The sequence below is a fragment of the Chiloscyllium punctatum genome, chromosome 11, assembly GCF_047496795.1.
Source record: "Chiloscyllium punctatum isolate Juve2018m chromosome 11, sChiPun1.3, whole genome shotgun sequence".
Taxonomy (NCBI): Eukaryota; Metazoa; Chordata; class Chondrichthyes; order Orectolobiformes; family Hemiscylliidae; genus Chiloscyllium; species Chiloscyllium punctatum.
The window spans coordinates 53,736,735-53,764,190 of record NC_092749.1 but is presented as its reverse complement, the minus strand read 5'-3'; the positions used below and the strand labels follow the sequence as shown (position 1 = coordinate 53,764,190).

The 27,456-nt window shown below is 40.4% G+C and overlaps 2 protein-coding genes across 2 annotated transcripts in view; one reads left to right on the top strand and one right to left on the bottom strand.

Moving 5' to 3' along the window:
• Window positions 1–1,588: 1,588 nt before the first annotated feature.
• Window positions 1,589–27,456, bottom strand: nsl1 (NSL1 component of MIS12 kinetochore complex). Its single transcript, XM_072580810.1, has 6 exons — window positions 26,722–27,456; window positions 25,237–25,321; window positions 18,231–18,361; window positions 14,735–14,792; window positions 6,913–6,980; window positions 1,589–2,647 (listed from the first exon to the last, which is right to left on the bottom strand). The coding sequence occupies exons 1-6, from the start codon at window positions 26,839–26,841 to the stop codon at window positions 2,372–2,374; spliced, it is 738 nt and encodes a 245-aa protein (XP_072436911.1). The 5' UTR covers window positions 26,842–27,456; the 3' UTR covers window positions 1,589–2,371.
• Window positions 27,198–27,456, top strand: part of LOC140482990 (putative deoxyribonuclease TATDN3) — a 50,943-nt gene continuing 50,684 nt past the window's right edge. Inside the window, exon 1 of the mRNA XM_072580809.1 lies at window positions 27,198–27,256. Within this exon, the coding sequence (XP_072436910.1) occupies window positions 27,203–27,256 (54 nt within the window). The 5' untranslated portion in view covers window positions 27,198–27,202. The remainder of the gene's footprint in view (window positions 27,257–27,456) is intronic.

The following is a 27,456-nucleotide window of genomic DNA, read 5'->3' as shown; positions in this document are numbered from 1 at the left end:
AGGAATTCTGGACTAGAACATACATGTAAACATGAATAGCTGGGATGGGTTCAAGACCTATCTCTTTGCTCTACCTACAGTGAAGTTCATGGTGCTTTGGTTCAAACTGCCTTTATACAGAACTGAAGAGTATTGAAAGACATCATGCAAATCTTGCTTGACAACATGCCTGGGAGCTTGGTTGCTAGGAAAACAATAAACCCAGGTTGAATTACTGGAAATAAAGTGCAAGATGTCCACACCTTTGGACAATTGCAAAGGTATCTGTGATAATTCTGGATACACTTGGGAATTTTCAAACATTTCAAAAAGTGGAGAAATATTTCTGTAGTTTGGACTATAGTCACCTAATGAAATAGAGTTTTGTCAATTTGTCTTTTAGTTTATTTCATTAAGTAGTCTTAAATTTTGTGATTTTCAGTGGCTAACTGGAAGTAAAATATTTTTTGTAAAGTTAGTCACTACAGGGTTCATAACACAAGAGTCCAACCTGTTTTCTGGGACTTTGCATAAGTTTTCCTAGAACTTACATTCTTCGACTTGATAGTCCTCCCAATATTTTGCAGGCCTCCATACACATGACTATACAACGACCAGCATTTTCCCCCTACCTGTCCAAATTACCTGCATACCTCTAGAAAAGGGGAAATCAATGAAAAAGTGGGAAAACTCTTCTTGCCAATCATATCTAGCATAAAGGAAGATGGTGGTTGTTGGTGGCCGAAGAAAATCTCAGCCCAAGTACATCACTGCAGGGGATCTTCAGTCATTTCCAAATCCAACCATCTTGGCTGCTTCACCAATGGCCTTTCCTTCCAAAACATGGTTAGAACTGAAGATCTTCAGTGATAACTGCAGTACTCAGTATGATTTGCAACTCCACAGATGATGACAACATTAACCCAAGATTGAATGCTGCCTGTTACAAGTCACAAGTAGCATTTGTGCCATTCATGTACCAGGCAATCATGAGGTTCAACTTAAAAGGGTCTAACCATCTCTGCTTGATGTTCAACAGCATTAACATCACAACACCCTAACTGCATGATCCACAAGATACAAGTCACAAGAGTGACCAAAGTACTCTCTATTTGTTTGGTTAGGTACGAGTCCAACACAAGATGCTCAACACCATCCAGGAAAAAGCTGCCATCCACTACTTTAAAAACGTGAAGTCCCTTCAATATCAGTGTACAGTGACAATCTAAATAGAGTAGAAGATGTACTGCAGCTACTTTCCAACAGTAAATCATCTAAAACAAGGTGAACAGAAACATAGGAACACACCACTTGCAAGTTCCTCATCATCTGGACTTTGTCATGTATTCTTTCACCATTGTTGGGTCAGAACTTTGTCACCCCTTTAAGAGCATTGTAGGTGCAACTGCACCACATTAGATTGCATGAGTTCATTATGGTAGCTCACTACCAAATTCTCAAGTGAGTTAAAGAATGTGCAAAACATACTGGACCTATCAGTGATTCTCTCATACCATGAACAAGTTAGAAAAAGCTACATTGTTCCTGCGAGAAAAGTGCCATGAAAAGTCTGCCAGCTTTTAATTAAGAAAAATATAGTTTTACAATATATATGTATCTTATGTTTATTTAAAATTATGAGAAACATACAAAGATAGACATTGGATATTTACAATTTTGAAGTTTACAATATTCAAAGAACCAGTAAGTATGTGTTATTCCGCACTTTTAAAAAAAATAATTTTTTACACAAGATAGTTAGAAGTGGCCAATCAACTATTCACATTTCACTGTCCATTTATATAACAAATTCATTTCCATTTCATTTTCCATGCAATGTTTATACAAGTTCTTTTTAACGGAGTCATCATTTGTTAGATTTGAAGTAACTGACAGTCACAACTATAGACTGCTTTTAAATGAACATATCAAAAGTAAATTAACAGAAAACAGAGAAAAAAGTAACGATTACAAAAAAAATCAAGCTATTTATACATAATTTTAAAAATCTTTTCTGGGGATTTTAGTCCTAAAAGAGGAATGGAACTCTAACATTAAACAATAATGAGTCAGATTCTGAAATACAAAAATCTGAACAAGGTTAACTCTCTTGCAAATTAGGTGACAAATAGGTTTTAGGTTTCATCTACTCAAACAATTCTCAAATCTAATTAATTTTCTCACATTAAGATCTCTCCTCAGGGCTGGACATTAGTATACATTCTTATATGAATAAACAATTTTGGATAAATACCTTTGTGGACTGTACTCTAAGCACTTCCAAACTGAGATGCCAACGATCGAACTTTACACCAAACCTGGCTAAAAATACTAAAAAAAACCCATGCTATTAATGTACAAGCTATCTGTTGCCGCTGAATGTTTTGCAGGATTATTGACCAAGATGCAGTCTTCGCTTTGGATATCTTCGATTAATAGAAGAATATACTTTACTTTTGTGTGACTTACGACTCTTCAATTTTCTTTCAGTTTCTATGGGAGTGACATCAGATTTTCCAAGCAGCAGAGTTTGTACATTGCTATTTTGGAAACACATCTCTGTGGGGGTTGAGAATATTGCTTTGTTTGTCTGGGATTGCTTCATAATGGGAACAAGAGTTAGAGTTTGCAAAAGTCCTTCAGCTTTCTCCATAAATGTTGGTAAATGCTGGGAGAACAAAATTGCATTAACATTAGTTCTTGCACATCACAATTACATTCTCCTGCAAAAAATTAGATTAACAAACTGAACATTCTTGGAAATCGTTCAAAGGCCTACAGACTTAATATTCTGCGAGATAATCCATTGGTTATATAGCTGTAAACATCTGGCTATAAAAACCACTTGCTGTTAAACTTTCCCAAAATTAAGCATAATCAAACTTGAAGTTTTACTGCCAGACCAAACTCAATCGTCATATCTTCCTGAAACCATTTCTTCCTCACTGGCACAGTTGGATGGGGGTCAACCATATTTAATAAGCCTTTATTCACCGACATTTCAAAAGAATTTACAGAAAATGTTTCTTGTTCTTGAGGCATGCCAATATTGAGCATCTGTTTACTGCCCATCAGTAAGGAGAACAGACAGGTTTGGTGCTGCAAGAGAGACTCCACAAAAGGTATATTACTTCCATGGTAGCAGCATCAAGGATGTCTTGGAGAAGCTGCAGGGCATGTTGAAGAGGGAGAGTAAACTGCTAATGGCTGTCACATATCAGTACCAATGATATAAAAGTGGAAGAATGGATTAAATTGCACAAGAAGAGTTTAGGAAGTTAGCACGCACTATCAAGTCGGACCTCAGAACTGCTACCCAGTGTCTTATCCTGACAAGTGTCGAAATAACAGGGTATACTCAATGAATATGTGGCTGAAGAAATGGCGTAAAGGGAAAAATTCAGATTTGTGGGATACTAGAACTGGTTCTGGGAAAGATTAAATTACTCCAAACAGGACGAGTTGCATCTGGACAGAACCAGGAATAGGACTAATATCTTTGCAAGGGGGAGCTGTTTGTTCATGCTGTCAGGGAGGATTTAAACTACAATAGCAGGGGAATGGGAACCTGAGCATGGAATCAGAGATGTTAGACCCAAGGATAGAAATCAAAGACAAAAGTACAAAAATAGGCAGAAAAAACAAGAACAAGAACCAAATGGTGTCATAGTGCAAAATAAAGACAACTAATAAGGTTAAATGAGCAAAATTATAGGTACTGCATGTTAATGTGTGGAGCACTGGCAGTAAGACAGATGAATTAATAGCACAAATAGATATACAGTTATAATAAAGCTGCAATTACATAGGCATAACTACAGACTGACTAAGGTCGTGAAATGAACATCCAGGAGTATTCAGTATTTAGGCAGGCCAGGCAAATAAGGAAAGGTGGTGTGGGAAGCATTATTCGTAAAGGATCTTCCATGCCCACAATGAGGAAGGATATTGGCCCATAAAATAATGATTTGGATTCTGCTCAGTGGAACTAAGAAACATCAAGGGCAGAAACAATGTTGGGGATTTTCTCTTGCATTTGCGTGTAGACAGAGAAAGGAGATTAGAGATGCATGCCATAAGGGTATAATTGTAATCATGAGTGACTTTAATCTACTTAGATTGGGCAAACCAAATTAGCAAATAACAGAGGATGATTTCCTAGAGTGAATGTGTTTTAGTGGTGTACATATTTTAAGAATAATATCTTGAAGAACTGACTACCCTAGATTGGGTGTTACGTAATGAGAAAGGATTAACATTCCTGTCCTCCTAGGTCCATTGCAGAAGAGCAATGATAAAATGACAAAATTATTTATTAAGATGGGGCATGTCACTGAATCTGAAATTGGGGTCCTGAATCTAAATAAAGGGAACTATGATGGCCTGAAGTGCAAGTTGGCGATATTAAATTGAGAAAACCTTAAAGGATTGGCAGTGGTTAGGTAACAGCTAATATTTAATGAACATATGCATATATGACAATTATTCTTTCCAATCCAGCATAAAAATAGAACAGGAAAAGGTGGCTCGACTATGGCTTACAAAATAAATTATGACTGATGGGACATCTAAAGAGGAGACACAAATTGCGAGAAAAAGCAGCAAACCTGAAGACTGGAAGCAAGTTAAAATTCAGCAGACCTGGAGAATTCACAACCTAAGGACATGGCGGAAGCCAGGACTGAGTAAATTTAAGGGGATGGATAGATTTTTAAATTAGTACTTGAAGTGGGGTTCTGGACAGCAGACAAGAAAGTGGATATGATCATATTTAATGGTGGAACAGAGTGAATCGCATACACCTGCTTCTAGTTCATATGTTCAAAAGAGGACAAAAAGTTTGAAAAGGCAGTGAATAATGTCTGACTTGTCTGGACATAAAATCTGACTGTAATATCTTCTATAAATATGTGAACAGGAAAAGATTAGCGATGAGAAATGTAGATTTCTTACAGTCAAAAGTGGGAATTATAATGGAAAACAAAGAAATGGCAGAAGAGTTGAATACACATTTTGGTTGCGTCTTCACAAATAATTTCCAAGAAATATTAGAGAAGTTAGGAATAGTAAAAGTTAAGAAAATCAGCGTTATATAAAGATTAGTAATTAATGGGGTTAAAGGCTGACAAATCCTCAGGACCCGATAATCTGTAACTGGAGTACTAAAGGAAGTGGCCCTTGAAATATTGGGTAAATTGATGGTCATCTTCCAAAACTTTATAGACTGGATCAGTTCCTATAGATTGCGGGGTAGCAATGTAACCCTACTATTCTTTAAAAGAAAGAGGGGAAAAAAAAAGACAGACCAGTTAGCCTAACATCAGTAGTGTATAAATACTAGAATCTATTATAAAAGATGTGTTAACAAAACACATGGAAAACATTAATGGGATTAGATATAGTTAGCATGAGTTTATGAAAAGGAAATCATGCTCAACTAATCTATTGGAGTTTTTTTGAGGCTGGAACTAGAAGAGGAGGTAAGGGAGAACCAGGTAATGTGTTTTTGGATTTCCTGAAAGTTTTCGATAAGGTACTATTATAAAAAGAGGTTAGTAGGCAAAATTACAGCACGTGGCATCGGGGCTAACATACTGATATGGAAACTGTGGGAATAAATTAATCTTTTTCTGGATCTCAGGTAGTGACTAGTGGTACACCATAGGGATCAATGCTCGAGACCCAGCTATTCACAAAATATATATTGCATCCAAGTCATTTATACATAAATGATGTGAGAACCAAATGTAATATTTCCATATTTGCTAATGGCACAAAGCTAGATGGGATTGAGAGTCGAGAGGAAGATGTAAGGAGGCTTCAGGATGATTTGAACAAGTTGTGTGCAAAAGCAAACATGGCAGATACATTAGAACATGGATAACTGTGAAATTGTACACCTTAGTGTGAATAACAAAAAAGGTACAGCATTATTTAAAGAATGATATTTTAGGAAGTGTGAACACAAAAAGGGATCAACCAACTAAAATGACTAAACCAACTAGATGCAGGGAGGATGTTTCCTATATTTGGGAAATCTAGAATCAGAGGTCAGAATCTTAGAATACAAGGTAGGCAATTTAGGACTGAGATGAGGAAACATTTCTTCAAAAAGATGTCAGTTAACCTGTGACAGTTACTCCCATGGAAGTCCGTGGAGGCCAGAGCAGCGTATATGCGAGAGAGAGACAGAGAGAGAGACAGAGAGAGAGACAGAGAGAGAGACAGAGAGAGAGACAGAGAGAGAGACAGAGAGAGAGACAGAGAGAGAGACAGAGAGAGAGACAGAGAGAGAGACAGAGAGAGAGACAGAGAGAGAGACAGAGAGAGAGACAGAGAGACAGAGAGAGAGAGAGACAGAGAGAGAGAGAGAGAGAGAGAGGGAGAGAGACAGAGAGAGACAGAGAGATTTTTTAAAAAGCATTAAAGGCATCAAGGGGTATGGAGAGAAATCAAGAGTATGGCATTGAGATAGAGGATCAGCCGTATACTGAAAGGTGAAGTAGGCTCAAGTGGTCAAATGGCCTGTTCCTAGTTCTCTTTTTCTATTATTTGAATAGGCACCGTTTGAAAGCCTTTTTAAAGAAAATATATACAAGGATCTATGTATACAAACTACAGTGGATACAAGTATGTGAACACACAGTCACTTTAAAACTAAATTTAAAAAAACAATGCAAACACTTTTAATGGTGCAGTATTATTATGCGCCAAGTAAGTACTGGAGAAATTTATAAAAATTCGAGACCTCATACCAGGCAAGGTAGGGCGATTTGTTCAAAGTTCAAAGTCTTGAACAAAACTACCAAATATTTCCCCAAAACATTCAGTACAGTTCAATAATTTGAAACTTTGGAAATTTATTAAAGTGAGTGGTTGAACCTCCTTTATTGAGATGAATAATTAATATACAAATTGCTCTGAAATGCTTACCTTCATAACGTCACTCATATCTCGAGAAATATTTGATGCAATTTTCACCAACTCCTTCTCCTTGGATACTATTAAAAGTGCATGTGCAAATATGTTACAAAGTATCATTAAGTACCAACATAAACTGATAATCAGCATGGCTCAAGATTATTCTAAAATTAACTCGAAGACCTTAAGACATAGAAGCAGAACAGTACTTGCTTAATAATTACCTGCTCACTGACATTCAGTTTGGATTTTGTGAGGACCTCTCATCTCCAGACTTCATAAAAGCACAGAACAGCTGAACTCGAGGTAAAATGAGAGTGGCTGCTTTTAATAGGGTATGGTATTAAAGAGCTCTAGCAAACTGGAGTCAAATGGGAAAAGGGGGAAAATCTATCCACAGCTTGGAGACACACGTGGCACAAAGTAAAATGGTTGTGGAAGCAAGTCATCTCAACTTCAGGATATGTCTGCAGGGAGTTCGTCAGGGCCCTGGGCCCAACCATTTTAGCTGCTTCCAAGAAATTCAGTCTACTATCAAGGTCAGACATGGGGACCTTCACTAACAAATGCGCAATGTTAAACACCATTTGCAACTTCTCAGATACTGAAGCAGGCCACGCCCAAATGCAACAAGACTTGGATACCCAGATTTGGACTGACAAATAATATTCATGTCACACAAATACCAGGCAACGAGCATCTCCAAAAACAGAAAATCTAATCACCACCCATTGACATTCAAAGGCTTCATCACTACTAAGTACCTCACCATCTACAGTGTGTGAGTGAGTGAGAAATTCTGTGAACCATTACGAACTGAACAAAACTACTCACATAAGTATGATATCTACAAGAAGAGGACAGAGGCTAGATATTTTGCAGCAAGTAACTTGCTTCCTGACTCTCTAAAGCCTGTAATTATCTCAAAGACAACTCAGTAGTGTATTTGAGTATTCACTGCTTGCCTGGATGAGTGCAGCTCCAAGAATGCTCAAAAAGTTCAACACCATTCAAGACAAAGCAACCCTGTTGATTGGCACCACAGCACTCATTCCAGTACCGATGCTCAATGGCAGTGGTGTATTACTGACAGGATGTACTGCAGAAATTCACCAAGGCCCCTTAGCACCTTCCAAGTATATGGCCATTACAACCTAGACAGGCAGATACATTGCACCACCCCCCACCTGCAAGTTCTCCTCCAAGCCACTAAATATCCAGAGTTGAAAATATAGTCTTTCCTTCAGTATCACTGGAATTTCGCACTAGCATTGTAGATCTATCGACAACAAATGGACTGCAGTGCTTCAAAGGTGACAGCTCATCACCAATTTCTCAAGGGCAACTAGGGATCAGGAATAAACACTGGCCAAGTCAGCAGTGCCCTCATAAGTGAATTAATATAAAAATATAGAAATCATTCGGTCCTTCAAGTTTGTTTCACCGTTTAATTAAATCATGATTGACTCAAATATCCTCAGTTCTATTTTCTTGATTTATCTCCATAATTCTCAAATTGCCTTAATGATTAGAAAAATCTCCAGTCCAGCTGACAATATAGTCAACAACCCAGCCTTGACCGTCCTCTTCAACGAAAAATTCCACAGATTCACTTACCTCACAAGAGATTCCACTTCGTTGTCATAAATGGGAGGCTACTTTCACTTGGACTATGTTCTCTAGTCCTAGACCCTCCCATAAAAAAGTGCAACCTACTCAACCTCTCCTTACACAAAAACCCCTCGCCAACCTAGTGGCCATTTTCTGGTCTGCGTCCAATGCCAGTATACCTTTGCTTAGACAAAGGAAATAAACGGTTTAGAGTGTTCCAGATGTGGTCCAATTAGCATCTGCTGCAATTTTAACAAGACTCTATTTTTCTGCTTCATTTGGAATAAAAGCCAACATTCCATTTAGCACTCGTATTGCCCATTGATCGTGAATACCTTGCGATTCATGCATTAGGACCTCAGAGTCTCTGGACCACAGCTTTCAGTCATTTTCCATTTAATGAATATTCATCTCCTATATTCTTCATGCCAAAGTAGGTAACCTCACATTTTTCACATTATATTCCAGCTGCCAAGATTATTCAGTTAAAACCTCTCCACATTATTTCACAGACTCATTGTGTTGTCTCCACTACTTGCCTTTTTACCTATTTTTGTCATTACAAAACTTAGCGATAATTCACCAGTCATCTAAGTCATTAACTGTGCAAAAGGGCCAAGTGTCAATTGCAAATCCTTCCATAAAACATTATCTATCCCGCTCAATACTCTATGGGTATATTTAATCCTTTAAGTAGTTCCTGACCCTAAAAATAATCAAACAGAACTCTATAATTATCAGTTTAACCCATTAGGATTAAAGTTATATGTATATTAAGAAATAGCCTGTTCAAAACCACTTGTTAAACTACAAAATGTTCACTATACCTTTGAGACAGTATTCAATGCTCTGTACTTTGAATAATTACATATTAAGTTTACTCAAAAAATGATTATACTGTTCCAAAAACAGCAGTTGCAAAGGGAAGAATAGTATGACAAAGTACAGTACTTCCTTTAGTGCCCCATTTTCATTTTCACACCTCCACTTGGACTTTTTGCCCAAATACTGCCAGATTCCAAATTTATTCCACTGCTTTTTGTCATTTATATAAACGATTTGGATGTGAACATAGAAGGTATGATTAGAAAGTTTGCAGATGACACCAAAATTGATGTCGTAGGAGACAGTCAAGATTATCGCAGAGTACAATGGGACCTTGATCAGATGATGAATGGCAGATGGAGTTTAATGTAGATAAATGTGAAGTTCTGCATTTTGGCTAGACAAATTAGGGTAGGACATATACAAGACCCTGGGGAGTGGTACTGAACAAAGAGACCTCTGAATGCAGGTTCATGGTTCCTTGAAAGTGAAGGCAGAGGTAGATAGGATAGAGAAGGTGCCATTAGTCAGTACATTGAGTATAGGAGTTGAGAGGTCATATTGCAGCAGTACAGGATATTGGTTAGACCACTTTTGGAATACTGCATTCCATTCTTGTCTCCCAGAATAGGAAATAGGTTATAGGAAAGATGTTGTGAAACGTGAAAAGGTTCAGAAAAGTATTTTGCCAGGGTTGAAGGGTTTGAGCTATAGGGAGTGGCTGAATAGATTGGGACTATTTTCCCTGGAGTGTTGGAGGTAACCTTATCGAAGTTAACAAAGTCATGAATGGCATGAATAGTCAAAAGCTTTCCCCAGGCAAGGGGAGTCCAAAATTAGAGAACATGGGTTTAAGGTGTGAGGGGAAAGATTTAAGAAGAACCTAAGAGACAATTTTATCCACCCAGAGGATAGTGCATGTATGGAATAAGCTGCCAGAGAAAGTGGTGGATTTAGAATTACAACATTTAAAAGGCATCTGGATGGTACGTAAGTAGGTTGGGTTTAAGAGGGATAAGGGCTAAATGCTGGCAAATGGGACTAGATTAATTTAGGATATCTGGTCAGCATGGAAGGGTCTGTTTCAATGCTTTATTTCTGACTCTAATACCTCATGTGTAGACATACAGCTGTAATGGAAGAATAACGACCCGTTGTGAGAGTGATACAAAGAACTGGTACAAAGACCTAAGAAGATAGGCTTAAATCCCATGCCTTCAGCTGATGAAGGCAAAAATAAATCAATGTTTTAAATATTTGGATTTGAAAGCAAGACTCAGTAACCGGCAACAATGAAGCCAATAGTTTTAATGACAGTCCATCAGGTACACTAACATGAAAGGAAATCAGACATCCTTACCTGCTCTGGGCTACATGAGACTACAGACCCTTATCAATGTGGTTGACCCTTAATCTTTGAAACAGCCTAGTAGGCTATTCAGTTGTTCTGAACTACTACAGAAACAAAGTCAAAATAGAATAACCCTGAATGGACCACCTGGAATCTATTTAAGCACCAGAAACAGTTACTTCCGAAAGAAATTCTAAAACGAAAATCATACACCTTGTAGCTAATGACCCAGTTAACACCTATCACTATCCAAGTATGGTTTGCATCACTTGTAGGACGGAGGTAACATGGTGATATTCAGTCAGGACGGTATTGTCCTTTGAGTCCTCAACATCAACTTCAGACCCATGAAGCCTCACGCAGTGTATGTCAAAACAAGGGTAACGCAGCTTTCCAGATAATTACTGATCACTCTCCATTAGCTGATCAGTACATCTCCATATTGGACACTGGAGGAAACTTGGAGTGCAGCAAGGGTACAGAATGAACTCTGGGTGGAGGTACTTCAAATGCCCATCACCAAGAGTGGCTCAGTAGGATCACTATTAACTGAGTGGACCAAGTCCCAGAGCCTGTGGCAAATGGCAAGGGAACCAAGAAGGGAAAAACCTACTTGACCTCATTCTCACCAATGTACCTCAGCAGATATGTCAGCGATAGTCATGTAGGAATGACAACCATACAGTCCTTAAGAAGATCAAGTCCCATCTTGCCCTGCAGTGCGAGAATCCTTAGCCAGATGATTCAAATGAATGATCTATCTCAGTGTCCCAGAGGTCTTTAGCATAACAAATGTCAACATTTTTGCAAATGCACAGACAACTTGTGCACCAGAACGAGCCACACGCTGAGCCAAGCAGTTACAGCACAGTTACAATATTGGTGCATAGCCAGCAAAATGAAAAATTGCCCAGGTATATTGTGTCTAGAAAAAGCTGGACAAATCCAAGCTACCAAATTACCACCCATCACTCTACTTTCAATTATCAGTAAATTGATAAATGCCAACAGTGGTATCAACAATAACTTGTGCACTTTTGTTCAGTTCGAGTTCTATGATGCCCACTCAGCTCCTTCCTTTACGATAACTTTGGTTCAAAAAACAAAATTGCGCTAGTTCTGGAGCAAACAATTTCAGTAACTTTGAAAGAATGTTGCTAGAGTTCTTAATATTTTTAGTATCCAATGCCTGAAGCCACTTCTTGAGGATCTATGAAATGAATTGAACCGAACCAGCTGAATGCTGGCACACGGGATATTGGGTACCTAATTCAAGAGGGGAAGTGAAGGCGAATGTTCATGACATCAAGGCATAATTTGAGTAAGTGACACTAAGGAGTTCTAATTAATCAGAGTCCAGAGGAATTGGAGAAAACTCTCCAATGGTTGGAATCAAACCTAGTATCATGCAAGATCGTTGTGGTTGTTGGAGATCAACCATCCCAGCCACATGATATTGCTGAGAAACACCTGCAGCATAGATTCACAGGCTCAACCATCTTCAGCTGCTTTATTAACAACCATTCATCCAACACAAGGTCAGTGGTGAGCATGTTCACTGATGAGTGCACAACATTCAGTATCATTCACAACTCCTCAGCTCCTGATGCAGCCAATATCCAAATACAGCAAGGCTGGAAAAAACAAATCCAGAATTGGGCTGACAGGTGGAATGTAATATTTACACCACATGTACTGAGCAATGACCATCTCCATCAAGGGAGAATTTAAGCATTATCCTCAACATTGAATGGCATTCCCATGGCTGAAACCTTGGGGTGGGCAGGACCTGGATCAACCGTATAAGCACTGAGTCTATAAAAGGAGGACAGAGCAAGAAACTCTCCTCCTGACTCTTCAAAACCTCCCAACATAGAGAAGGCACAGGTCAATAATGTGATGGAATAATCTCCATTTGCCTGGATGAAATCAGCGCCAACAATATTTAATAAAGTTCAATTCCAACCAGAACAAAATGGTGCATTTTACAGTCTGCCCATCTGTTATCTTCAACAGTCACTCCCCCAATCACCATGTTCAGTGGCTGCAGTATATAGCATCCATAAAATGCCCCGCAAAGATGCAGCAAGGTTTGTTTGACAGCACTTTCTGAATTCCCAATTGCTACCAGCACGAAGGACACGGGCTGCAGATGCACGGGAACACGACCACACCATTCTGACTTGAATCATATCACCACTCCATCGCCTTCTGGGTTAAAGCACTGGAGTTCCCTTTGTAACAACACTAGATCTACTATATTATATAGACTGTAGTGGCTCAAGATAGCTGTCAATACCTTTAAGGTCCCTTATGCATGGACAATAAATGGGGGTTCAGCATTATTTAATTAAAAGTAATAGCTTATTTTACTCAACTATTTCAACAGTATACTGGCCATCATTACTCTGTTAACTTGAGCTAATTCAAATTTCTGTTGCCCATATCACAACTCATCCTAACTCCTGGTCACCAATCACCTGTGCAGACTGTAGACAGGTTCTAATAAACCAGTTAGGACATATTATTACACATCTCTGTAGCAGGTGGGTGCTGAACTCAGGACTTGTGGCTCAGAGGTAGGGACACCACCACAAGAGCCCTCAGATTTGTTAGGCAAAAGTACAGCTATTTTAATTACTCTGATCAGACATATTATGACACACCTCTGGAGCAGATGAGAATTGGGACTCTTGATTCAGAGGCCACAAACACTGTAATGTTGTAACTGCATCATAGTTTATTAAGTTGCATGCAGGTGGTAGGCATTAACTTGCAATTCCCTTTTGACTGTTTTACTATGCTGCTGGGGGCTCTTGTAGCATAGAGATTGTATTCTCACCCCTGGGCCAGAAGGTCCAGCTTCACAGTTCCACCTATCCTTGAGTTATGCTGTGACATGTCTGAACAGATTGATTAATTTTTTTTGTTAATTAACAGGCTGTGCTTTTATAAAAGTAATATAAAGAAGAACAGTCTGAAACTATGGTTGTTGAGTTAAGAGATACTTGTTTGTAATGTGGAGCTCCAAATAAATGCTTATTAAAACCAGATTATGATTGGTTTCAGTTCATACCTACACCAGATGGTTTTCTGCAGCATAACTCCGAGCCAAAAAAGTCCAATTGAAATTTTTTGAATATTGTTGGCGCTGATTTCATCCAGGCAAATGGAGATTATTCCATCACATTGTTGACCTGTGCCTTCTCTATGTTGGGAGGTTTTGAAGAGTCAGGAGGAGAGTGTCTTGCTCTGTCCTCCTTTTATAGACTCAGTGCTTATACGGTTGATCCAGGTCCTGCCCACCCCAAGGTTTCAGCCATGGGAATGCCATTCAATGTTGAGGATAATGCTTAAATTCTCCCTTGATGGAGATGGTCATTGCTCAGTACATGTGGTGTAAATATTACATTAAGGACCTTGCAGACAGTCAATCTATAATGATCATCCTAGTCTTCAAGGGCCCTCCAGAGTCTCATATCCCTCCTTCTTCAATCCTACAAATCTCCACTTCTGTTCTGTATCCCTCCAATTCTGGCCACTTCCCTTTTCTCAATTTGCTCTGCACTAAGCTGTGCATTCAGCTTTCTAGAGCTGAGGTTCTGAAATACCATGTTTAAAAAAAGATGTAATATTTTTAAGACACTGCATAAAATTTATTTGTTAAAACTTTTTAATCACCTGTCCTACTATTCCTTGTGATTGGTGCCAAACTTTACCTAATAGGAATGTTAAAGTCACTATATAAAAAAAGTAAGTTGCTGAAATTTTTGATTTCAGCTCTTATTGCACAGGGAGCTGCTGGGTATCGGAATCCTTTTCCTCCTCCTCCTCAAATGAAGGAAGGAGAAAGGTAGTGCCTTTAAAAGCTAATCGTGTATAATACATGGTCTCAGGTGGTTGACAAGTGCACAAAGACAGCTCACGTCCATTTTTAATTTTTCCAAATAAAACACAAATGTATTAATTGGGTTGCAATTCAGTGAGTTCAGCATAGTTAACTAAAGAAGATACCTGGACTTTGAAAGAAAATTTTCACTTGCTTACCTTGTTCTGGAGGAACTTCTGTTTTTAATTGGGTCATTACCGCAGGCTGATATAGCTTCTGCACAAAATGAAATATATTATTTTAGAAAATTGATTCTAATATTTATATTAGAATCAAACATCACCCCACTCCTCTGGTTAACTTTCAAGATCCTGCAGATTGAACCATAATTGTCGCAGACCTTTTAATGGCATACCTATGAGCTACTGGGAATCATACAGCTTGGGACATTTGTTGCGTTGTGCTTACGCCAGCTATGATGGTACTGTGACATTGAAGAGATGTATTCTGTCCTGTTTCTCTTGCAGATGGATATTGTCACAATGGTACCAAAATGTCTCCTTCAGACAGGTAATTGATAAACAATTTTGAGTTCTCACTGGGTGTTTTTTAAAAATATAAGACAAAGAATCATTAATGGGTAGGGTCAGGGCTCACACAGACCCAGGAAATTTTGATTTCAGCTAGTTGATAAGGTTGCTGGGGCTAAAAGTTGAGTTCTCTGTTGCTAGAATGAAGTCTTTGACACGAGGCTTCTTAAAAATTAAAAGGGAAAGATTCTTCTTTCTCCTAGGCTGGAGATAGAGAGCATGTGAGAACCTTAAACATGTCGTTGAATTGCCTTTTCCAAGGATGCATTTGTGGGATGCTGTCGAGTTGGAACAGATGATGATTATTGGTTAAAGAATACATAATTTTGTGAAGCATTTCAATTGAGTCAAGCTTTGCTAATTCTTCTTGCTGTATTTTGATTGTGTTTTAAGAATAAAATGCAATTTGATTAAAGCTTAGTGGTCGATCAATTGAATTGTATCTGGAAATAAAGTGGAGAAAGCAAGTTAGGGTCTAGGCTAGCTCCATAATGGATGGTGCGTATGCGTGCATGTTTCTGGTTTGGTCCATAACATAGTTCCTGAAAGAACTGTTGACTTGGTCCTCAAAGTTTTCTTGTAACTCTTTCTCATACTTCTCCAGACCTTTGTTTTACAAAAGTTTCACCACTCCTCTTTTTAAAAATTTTGCCTCCTTATTTTGATAAATGATAAAGCATTTCAGGTGTCAACAATGTATTGTATAAAAATATTTTTATTCTTCCTTTCGTGTAACAGTTGAAAGCAACCATCCCAGTTTGCTTTTATACAAATGTAAAGTGCTCATAAACACAAAGGCCAGATTCTGTTATCATAGTAACCGCAAGGTTATCCACACTAAGGTATTATGGGACAAATCAGACTTAAGTATTGAAGTACTTGCATACCTGGTGAACTGTGAAAATTGGCATTTCAAAACAGACTGAACACTGATTTGCTATACATGCCTACCTTCACATCAAGATGATGGAAAGATTTAGGGAGAGTATAAATCGGGAGTAAAAGGAGCTTTACATGCTGTATGAGATAACAATTACTGTTATACCAACTTCCTGTCCCTTGAATTTTTTTTCTTAAAAATGTATTCACAGAACATGGGTGTCAATGACTAGACCAGCATTTATTGCCCATCCCTAATTACCCATTAAGAGACAGTCAATCGCATCACTATGGACTTGGAGTCACACTCATGATAGACCAGATAAGGATAGCAGTTTCTTTTCCTGAAGAACACTTGTGAACCAGATGGGTTTTTCCAACAATCGACAATGGTTTGGTGGCTATATTTAGACTCCTAATTTCAGATTTTTAAAAAAGAATTGGATTCCAACTCTTGTCTCTAGAACGTTATCTGGATTCATAGTCCAGTGATAATACCACTAGGCCACCACATCCCACCAATTTGGAAATGCAGATTTTTGAAAAAACACTCTGCCTGTTTATTATCTCTTTCTTTTAAATTCATTTGTTCTTCACAATCTTTGTCAAGTACAGTAAAAGTGATTGTGAAACTAACTGAATAACCGAGGGGTCAGTACTTGAAATCTAGAGGCAATTTGAGTTAATTAAATAAATCTAGAAAAAGCAGCAACTAGCTATCTTGGCAACCACAAAACTATTGGATTGTCAGGAAAACCTACCAGAATGAGAAGTTATACTCTAGTATATCCCTCACTACTATTAAAAACAAAAAGCATGTGGGTGGGGATGGTGTGTAGGTGGCACCATGGGATGGAGGTCACAACTATCAGATGAAATCCATGAACAACACATTTGCAATAAAGGTGGTGCATATAATTGTAAATGCTTCAATCTTGCCTGTTGCAAAGATATTATGTCATTGTTGTCAAGTTCACCCCAATATCACTATCAAGAAATAGCAAAGTGCATTTGAAACAAAAAACAAACAACTTGGCAATGGTGCTGAATCTTCATGTTTTTCAAAAAAAAATTTCAAGATATATGCACATCCTTCTCGATGTCAGCATTTATTGTTCATCCATAACTATTCATGAAAAGCTAGTGGTAAACCACTTCTTTGAACTGTAATGCAGCTGGTGCAGGTATACACATTCAAAGTAGCATTAGGAAGGGAGTTTTGGGATTTTGGCATAACCACAAAGGAACACTATTATAGTTCAAAATCAAAGTGGTGTATGGATTGGAAGATGGTACTGTTCCCATACATTGCAGCGCAGAATCAAGAAGCAGAGTGCTTGCTACAGAACTCCATGCCTCCTACCTGCTTTCTTGCAGCTAGGGAACTTATACATTCAGTTTCTGGTCAATGGTCAACTAGTATTCTGAGATATTTCCTCATTTTTAAAATAAATTGCTCATGGCATGTGTACTTCACTGAGCTAGACCAGCATTCATTGACCATCCTGAATTGCCCCTTGGTTTGAGTGGCTAGCTAGGACTATTTCAGAGGGCAGTTAAGAAGTCAAGCAAATTGCAGTCACATGTAGGGTAGGCTAGCCAGGTAAGCACGGCAGACCTTCTTCCCCAAGGGACAATAGTGAATCAGATGCATTTTTATAACAATGCTAGATGGTCACCATTAGGCCAGTTTTAATTGCCTGTTTTTTTTAAAAAAAAATTTCACCACCTGTTATGGTGGGATTTGAACCCACGCCCCAGAGAATTACCCTGGCTAAGTGACTTTACCATTGTATCACCGCCTTCTCCGTTGGCACTTGTGGGACAAAAATGTGACTTACTCCATGCCTGAACATTATTCAGGTTTTGCTGTTTACGGGCATAACTGCTTCAGTATCTGCAGAATTATAAATTGTACTGGACACTGCAAAAGTCAGTGATATCTCTACTTCTGACTATATGATTGAGAAATGATCATTGATAAAACAGCTGAGAAAGCTGTGGCTGGAACATTACACTGAGGAACTTCTCCAGTAATTTCCGAGGGTTGACATGTTTCGATGAAATTGTAGAAAGGATTTATATTACTAAATTAAAGCAGATCTCCTACCATTGGTTTGAACATGCAACTGAATTTACCAAGTACATAAGTTAGATACTGTCATATATAAAGCATGGAGCTGAATAATTGGGCAAATCAGTACAAACTGAATTAAGATAAATATACCAAAAAAAGTAAACATACTAGTGATTCCCTTTCTGCTTTCATGGTCCTAGCAAGGTGTCCAACAATCTTCCTTGGAAACTGCTTACGTTTTGAGGCCGTCTCTTTAATGCATTCATCCAAATCATCATCCAAAGCCCTTATGTCGCTACCTGGAAATAAAGTTGGGTGCAAGGCTTTTAATAAGGGTAAAATTTTTGTTTGCAAGGTACTGGTAGTTCTTCTATAATGCAATGGTTGCGTTGTTGTGCAATCCCACATTAGAGAAAAACTGCACTTCAGAAACCGTGCTTAAAATGTTTGTGATGTAATTGCTACAGCCAATTTAATAGTTCACGTGTAGAAACAATGTCAATTTGTGTTATAGTGAATTATAGTAACAATCAGATTCTGAATAGATATAACAAATAGAAAAACCTTATTTTGCATAGCAAACAATAGTAAAGGGGTACGGAAGTGTTAAGGTCAGAGTTGTCCATATCTGCCTCTGGATCATTAAAAAACAGAATTGTATCAGAAGAGGTTAACAGATTCAATTTAGATGGACTCAGGCATTTAAGCAAGCCAGACTCCAAAATATTAGGGTGATACCCAATTCAACATTTTGATTAGCAACATAAATCAAACATCACCCAAATGCACTTAATTACAACCAGGTAACTCAAATTCTGTTCTCTAATTTTCTATTTGGTATTAATGCTCCTTTTGCAATTACTTCAATTTCAAAATGTAACTAAAATGTACTAACTTGATAGCAATAGTAGTAATTTCATAGATATATCAGTCATGTTCAACTCACCTCTGCTGGACATGAGCGTCCTCCTACTCAATCTGTATTTGCTATTACTTTCCTCCTTGCATGCATAACAGGCATCCTCTCAAAACAACAACTCACTGGGTAAAGGCATTTCTTCCAAGTTCTTTACTGGATTAGCAACTATCTTCTATTTGTTGCTTTTAATTTTGGACTTCTCCAAGTCAAACATCTTCTGAGCACGTATCATACCTCTTCACAATTTTAGAAATTCTTAAAGTCACCTTTTAGCATTCTATTTTTTAAACAGTGTCAGCCTCTGTTGTTTCTTCTGACAGAGACTTTTTTGTATCAAATTGCTCCAACATTTCAAAAATATAGTTTATTCATAAAAATCTTCATACATACACAGTCACAAATGCAGATCAGTTCTGTACAGGAGGATATGAAGAGAACAAATAAACATTGCAGGTCCCAGGTCCTTGACTCTGTCCAAATGCCGTCCTGTTTTCCCCCCTCCCCCTAGTCAAAGCAAAACGATCAGAGATACAGTATAGTTTTACCTCCTTTATCTTTATTCCGGGCCCTGGAGGGAAGAGAGAACGATCGCCCATATGCACAGGAACAGCAGTTTCTCAATGAACTATATAGTAATTTTACAGGGAGGAGCATCCAGATAAGGCAATATACATATTATTTGGATGACCATTACAATCAATAGCAGAGACCAAGCCCTTTACTGTTATACAATGGATTTGTACATTGGATACATTTCACCTAGTTGACTGGTGTTACATTCTGAATACTACCTCATTTTGTTAAATGGCTCTACATAAGGAATGTTTTTCCACCTTGTTAACCCATTACCCTTGCCTCCAGCACCCACTGTTAACTAAATTCTTATCTGATCTGAGTCATGCTCAGCTGAACCTCTGTTTCACAAAACTCAGAACTTAACTCTTTCCGTGCCTGCTTATACCCTGTACATATTCTCACAAACAGACTAAAGATTCACAGGACAGAAACAGACCCTTTGGTCCAACAAGCCCCTGCCAACCAGATGTCCTAAATTAATCCAGTCCCATTTGCATGCATTTGGCCCATATCCCACTGAACCCTTCCAATACATGCGCCCATCCAGGTGTCTTTTAAATGTTGTAATTGCAACAGCCTCTACCACCCCTCTGACAGGTTGTTCCCTACACAAAAACACACACCAGCCTCTGCATGAAAATGTTGCCCCTCTTAAATCTTTCCCTCTCACCCTAAACCAATGCCCTCTGGTTTTGGACTCACTACCTGGGAGACCTTAACTAATCACTTTATCCATGCCTCTCATGATTTTTATAAACCTCTATAAAGGTCCCCTCTCAGCCTCAGACACTCCAGGAAGAATAGCCCTACCCTATACAACCTCTCTGTATAGGTCAAATCCTCTAACCCTCCCAACATTCTTGTAAATCATTTCTGAACCCTTTCAAGTTTTACAACATCTTTCCTATAGCAGGGAGACTCGAACTGAAAGTATTCCAAAATTGGCCAAAGCAATGTCCTGTACAATTACAACATGACCTCCCAACTCCTGCACTCAATGCACTGACCAATAAAGGCAAGCAAATTAATGCCTTCTTCACTCCAGTGTCTACCTGGGACTCCACTTTCAAGAAACTATGAAGCTGCACTCCAAGGTCACTTTGTTTGGCAACATTTCCCAGGTCCTTACCATTAAGTGGATACATCCTGCCCAGATTCGCCCTAACAAAATGCAGCACTTCACATTTATTGAAAACAAACTATGCCTGGCACTCCTTGGCCCATCTGAGTGAGCTCCCATCACACTCTAAGGTAACCTTCTTGGCTTCCACTACACCAATTTTGTTGTCATGTGGAAACTTCCTAAGTCTACCTCCTATATTCACAGCTAAATAATTTATACAAAAAATGATTTTAAAAAAAGCAGTGGATCCAGCACTGATCCTTGCAGCACACCACTCGTCACAGGCTTCTAGTCCAAATATACAACCTTCCATCATTACCCTGTCTCCTATCTTCAAGTGAATTTTGTATCCAAATGGCTAGTTCTCCCTGTAATCTAACCTTGCTAACTGGTCTACCTAGGACTACCAGAACCTTGTTAAGCACTTTCCTGAAGGCCATATAGACAACATCCATGGCTCTGCCTTCAATCTTCTTCACTTCTTCAAGTTAGTAAGATACGATTGCCCATGTACAAAGCCATGTTGGCTATCCCTACTCAGTCATTGCCTTTCCAAATATGTGCAAATCCTGTCCCCTCTAATATTTTGCCCGTCACTGTTGTCAGGGTCACCAGTCTTTAGTTCCTTGGCTTTTCCTTACCAGCTTTCTTAAACAATAGCATCACATTAACCAACCTCCAGTTTTCCAACACCTCATCAACGGCTATCGATGATACAAGTCGCTTACTTGAACAAAGAGACATTTACATATACACTGTATTTGAGGTACCAGGAGGGTCCGATAAATGAACAGACACCCATTTAGACTTCAACAGAAAGACGTCACACAATGGTCTTTCCCACTGCACCTTAGCAGCAGCTGCCTCATGCTTTATTCCACGTCTCAGCATGTAGTCCTGGATTTTGGAACATGCCAGTCTGCAACATTCGGTCAGGGTCAACTTCTTGTTCTGGAAGACAAACAAGTTTCGGGCAGACTAAAGACTGTCTTTCAGAGTTGATGGTACTCCATACACAGCTGATGTTTGTCTCTGTGCGCGTTCCAGGGAACAGAGATGCAGAGCACAGAGACCTGTGTAACAAAGCTGTAGGGACAAACCTTGACACAAACTACTGCATGTCTTTCACCAGACCTCCTTTGCAAAGGCATATTTCGGCAGGAGATGAGTGATAGTCTCTGCCCTCTCAAACTCAACCCTGCCACCACTTTGAGGGCAGCATGCGGCGGCGCAGACAGACCAGACGTACAAAAAGGATCCACCCCACCGACCACTGTATACCATCGCATCATCCTTCGCCATTTCCACCACCTACAAACAGACCCCACCACTAGAGATATATTTCCCTCCCCACCCCCACCTGCTTTCCATAAAGACCATTCCCTCTGCAAGGTTTGTAGTTCAGGTTGAGGTTTAGGGTGTAGGTTTGCTCGCTGAGCTGCAGGTTTGATATCCAGACGTTTCATTACCTGGCTAGGTAACATCATCAGTGGCGACCTCCAAGTGAAGCGAAGCTGTTGTCTCCTGCTTTCTATTTATATGTTTGCTCTGGATGGGGTTCCTGGGGCTTGTGATGTCATTTCCTGGTTGTCCTACGTAGTGTTTGTGGCAGTCCTTGCATGGAATTTTGTAGATGACGTTGGTTTTGTCCATGGGTTGTACTGGGTCTTTTAAGTTTGTTAGTTTTTGTTTGAGAGTGTTGGTGGGTTTGTGTGCTACTAGGATTCCGAGGGGTCTTAGTAGTCTGGCTGGCATTTCTGAAACTTCTTTGATGTATGGTAAGGTGGTTAGCGTCTCTGACTGTGTTTGGTCTGCTTGTCGTGGTTTGTTCTTGAGGAATCTGCAGACTGTATTTTTTTTTGTCCCTGGCAAAGACATGCCAGAGAATTCCTAGAGGCCTGGCAGTCCAACCACAACGCCATAAACAAACACATAGATCTAGATACTATCTATCAACCCCTCAGGTAATGAAACGTCTGGATATCAAACCTACAGCTCAGTGAGCAAACCTACACCCTAAACCATTCCCTCTGCAACTCCCTCATCCAGGCCCACCACCAACCCACCCTCCCCTTCTGGCACCTTCCCCTGCCCCCGTAGGAATTGCAAACCCTGTGCCCATCATCTCTGTTCCAGGCCCCAAAGGAACCTTCTTCATCCACCAAAGTCTCACCTTCAATTCCACATCATTTACTGTATCCATTGCTCATGATGTGGTCTCCTCTACGTTGGGGAGACAGGATGCTTACTCGCAGAGCGCTTCAGACAACATCTCCGGAACACCCGCACTAACCAACCCCACTACCCGGTGGCCAAACACTTAATTCTCCCTCCCACTCTGTCAAGGACATGCAGGTGCTGGGCCGCCTCTATCGCCACTCCCCAACAACCAGGTGCCTGGAGGAAGAACGCCTCATCTTCTGCCTCGGGACCCTTCAACCCACAGCATCAATGTGGATTTCACCAGTTTCACATCCACTCCCCCACCTTATTCCAGTTCCAATCTTTCAACTCAGCACGCTCTCATGACCTGTCCAACTTCCTTCCCACCTATCCGCTCCACCCTCCTCTCTGACCTATCACTATTACCCCCACCGCCATCTACCTATCGCACTCTCAGCTACCTTTCCCCCAGCCCCACATCCCCTCATTTATCTCACCACGCCCTCAGCATCCTTCCCAATGAAGGGTTTTTGCCCAAAACATAGATTCTCCTGCTCCTTGGATGCTGCCTGACCTTTTCCAGCACCACACTCTCGCCTCTCACAGGTAATGCTATTCCCACCACCTGCCAAGCAATGATGATGCTATTTGGAAAGTTCTGGTGATGAGGCATTTTGCCAAATGACTGGCAGTCTGCTCATGGAGCCACGAGACCAGATCCACCCTCTCCTTTCGCCGCAGAGTCTCAGATGCTACATGCTGACTAATTCCTGATGGGCATGTGGTCAAAGGTATTTTTCTTAAATTTCTCCACGAAGGACTGGTAATACAGAAAGGTCGACTACGCAGAGCATCCTATGACAACACCAAGGACGGGTAAAACCTCAGTAAATAGTAACACTTGGTGTGTGTGTGTACAGAGGGTCTACGCGTAACTTGATGTAATCACACGCAAAGATGGCCATCAAGTCAAGAGCAACATTGAGTACATTTTTGCTCCCCCTTATCCAGAGTTTTGTACATGGTGTTCCTGCAAACATAGTCCATCTTAGACATCTAGATGAAGTGGAAGATAGTTCAAGTGACTGCAACAGTGCAGTTTTGTGGAATGGATCAGATCAGCACCATGTGCAACAAAACAGTGCCTCATATCTGGTGACCTGCAATGGAGCAGGAGTGGTTGCCAGCTTCCATGTCCACCATCTACATATCTTGCTTGCAGCTGTCTTTGTAGCACAGACGTGGGACACTCAGGTTTGCAACACGGTGGCAACTGACTGTACAGCAGGTTTTTGGGTAGAAGTTTATTGTCCAAGTACGTCCTATTTCCTGAGTGTGCTGATCAAATTAGCACTCTATAAATACAACTGAATTGATAACCTTGGCTTGCCAAGTGCCATATATCGGAGACAGCAAAGTTGGGAGCAGTTCAGCCTTTTCTTCTGTCTAACATATTTGTCCAGGTCTCACCACTATGAAGAGTAACAAGCTCCTCCCAACAGGATCCACACTTTGCTTATGCATTTCCACTGAATTCTTCCCTGCCAGATTAACATAACATTTTGTTCAGTGACCTGCTCTTGGAAAGTTTGGTCTCTTGTATGGAAAACGTGTTTACACTAGTCGATCAAATTCCATGTCAATCATAATTGCCTCGCATGCCTTAATGACTAACTTCAAGTTGTCACTCAATTCCATGTACACAGACCCGACAACTTGCTTTTCATTTGTTGTGTTTGCTTGCCTGCCTGTCTTGTGCAATGGATTCCATCTACTTGTTGAGAAGGCACTCAAATTCCAAGGACACACTAAAACAGATCAACTGTAGCACAGAAGCAACTTACTAATTGGAGGCTGCATGGTGTGAGATGGATGGTACCTGACCATGATGGACCCTATTATCATTGTGATAACCCATATCATCCATTCTCTGTGCCAAATAATATCTTAAATTTTATCATTGAGCTTAATAAATAAACATATTTGTGCTGAAGACTGCTGACTTCTGACAATGTTAACCATATATAAAACATGTCTGCCCATTTATAGACAGAGCCCCAATCTGGATGAATATTCTGACAAAAAGTGACAGGTGATATATTTCAATAAACTGAATTCAGTTACAAACATCATTCAACCTCCAGGTCTTACTTTATTTATCATAATTGGGTAAGTAAAAATATTTTCAGAACACCATTTCCTCTAAAACCATTTTTCAAGATTTGTTTAGACAAAAGCAACAATGAACTTGCACAGGGGAAATGTAATCGGACAGCTTTAGAAAGTTTTGATTTTTCTGAAAGCGCAACAACTGCCTTAACACATCAATTTGCTCCAAATGTAATTAGTATCTAGAGATTGCAAAGAAAATTGGACTGAATTTAATTCCATACCATATTTGAGCTCATCTTCCTCTGAGACTTCTTGCCATAATAGGCCATTGACAAGGATATTCTCCTGAACAGCAGTCTCAAATATCTGAAAACAGAATTATTATTTACGTTCAAAGTCAATTAAGTTCATTACACAGGATTAGCATTTTTTGATAAAGTTGAGTCCGAATCTCATGCCCACAATGAAGTGCAAATTAGACAGCAACCCAGTGGAGTGTGTGTGACACAACTTGCTGACTGATAGTTAGCCCTCAACCAGCTTTTCCCTTCTCCACCCCTCCTCCATTTCCAACCTGAGCAATCCCCGCCCCACCAAAACATGCCTGCCAAAGTCCACAGGCCCATTTCTTTCCAAAACCCTCAAAGTCTACTCTAAAATCCAAAGCCCATATTCTCCTTTCCCAAAGCACCTAACAACTTCTGACTTCCTCACCTCGTTAATACTCCTGCATTCCAGTCTTCATTGCCCTCTCATCTACTACATCGCCTCCCAACGGTGCCCCTCATCTCTTTCTCCACTTCAGCTCTCTATCAACCCTCTTCATCTGCTCTCACGAGTACATTTTGTCCCATTCCTCACTTTACCCCTCTCTGGAACCCCCTTAACTCAACTTTTCAACTCTCTAACTCCACCCAACCTCAAACCTTTAGGATCCCTTTCAACTTTCTGGAACTCCCCCCATCTCTCCCTGGAATCTTTTGTTTCTGTGACACCTCTGCCTTCTAACCCCCAAAGGGCCATACAGTGACTCAGTGGTTCGCACTACTGTGTGACAGCACCAGGGTCCCAGGTTCAATTCCAGCCTTGGCCGACTTTGTGTGGACTTTGCACGTTTTCCCCGTGTCTACATGGGTTTCTTCCCACAATCCAAAGATGTGAGTGTTAGATGAATTGGCCATGCTAAATTGCCCATAGTGTTAAGGGGTGTGCAGGTTAGGTGCATTAGTCAGGGGTAAATATAGAACTCTTCGGAGGATTGGTATGGACTTGTTGTGCCAAAGGGGTTGTTTCCACGTTGTAGGGATTCTACCTTCTCTAAGTCCAACCTTGTTCCAGCCAAACCCTGGTCTCTTTATTAACCCCTCTCTCTCCACCCACTGCACCCCAGTGATTCTTCTCTCCTCACCTGCACCACCATTCAAGCTATCATCCCCACCCCCAGGCTACTCGGCTACACCCCCACCTTCGTTCATTCACCAATACCTACCCCCCCCAAGCCCTCCCCCCTCACGTAAACCATCTCCAACCTTCCCCTGGCCCCACTCACCTCCACCGTCTCCCTTTTCGCTCTCCCATTCCTATACACTTGTCTACACCCGAACGCCCCACCCCCCCTTCCTCCTCTTCCCCATCCCTGTCCACTCACCATCTGCCCCCGTGCACTCGCCTACAGCCCTTCCCCCGTGTCCTCTCCCCCTGGGGTGGTGCTCGGGGCCCCCACCCTCCCCCTTCCCCCTTCCCCCTTCCCCTTCCCCTTCACTCACTTGTTGGGCCTCCTGCGGGAAGTCTTTCAGCCGTTTCCGTAGCGGCTCGGCCAGACGCTCGAGCGCGGCCAAAACCGCGCGCTTCGAGGAGCAACGCACGCGGCCGAGCCGGGCCTCCATCCTCCGGGCCACCCCGTTGGGTCGTTCAAATCCTCAAACCGCCGGCTCGCGAGCTCACTTTCCCGCCTCTACCCGCTCAGGTTTGCATCCCGTCTGAAACATCACCCGAAAGTTCCGGTGAGAAACACAACCTCTCATATCAGTTCCGACCGGCTGATTCATTATTCAACCAGTCTCAAATCACGTACAGAATGCACAATCCCAGTCAGACAGCTATTTTTTGTGAAAATTGAATCCAATGATTTTCTCCAAAACTCATCAGAATATAAAGCACGGGCATTAGGGAAAGACTGCCCAACGTGCTCGGCATAAGGAGCGACGACAAAAACGGAAGTGCGTTAGTTTTTGTACTCCGGGTAAGATGAGTGGGTTCGTCGATTGTCACTGTCACCTTGCAGCGTCGGACTTCCTCACAGTAAGAGCTAAACCTCGGGCACCGAGCTTTTTCACTCGCAGTACAGGCAATGTTTTTTTAACCTATTCTCGTTTGTGTGAACAAACTCTACTACCACTGGCTCTGACTCTATGTCCAATATTGTGTTCCCATCAACCAGAGAAGTCTTAATTGCTTTTGTTCTGAGTCTGCCACTTAAGGAAATAATGTATTTTCATAAT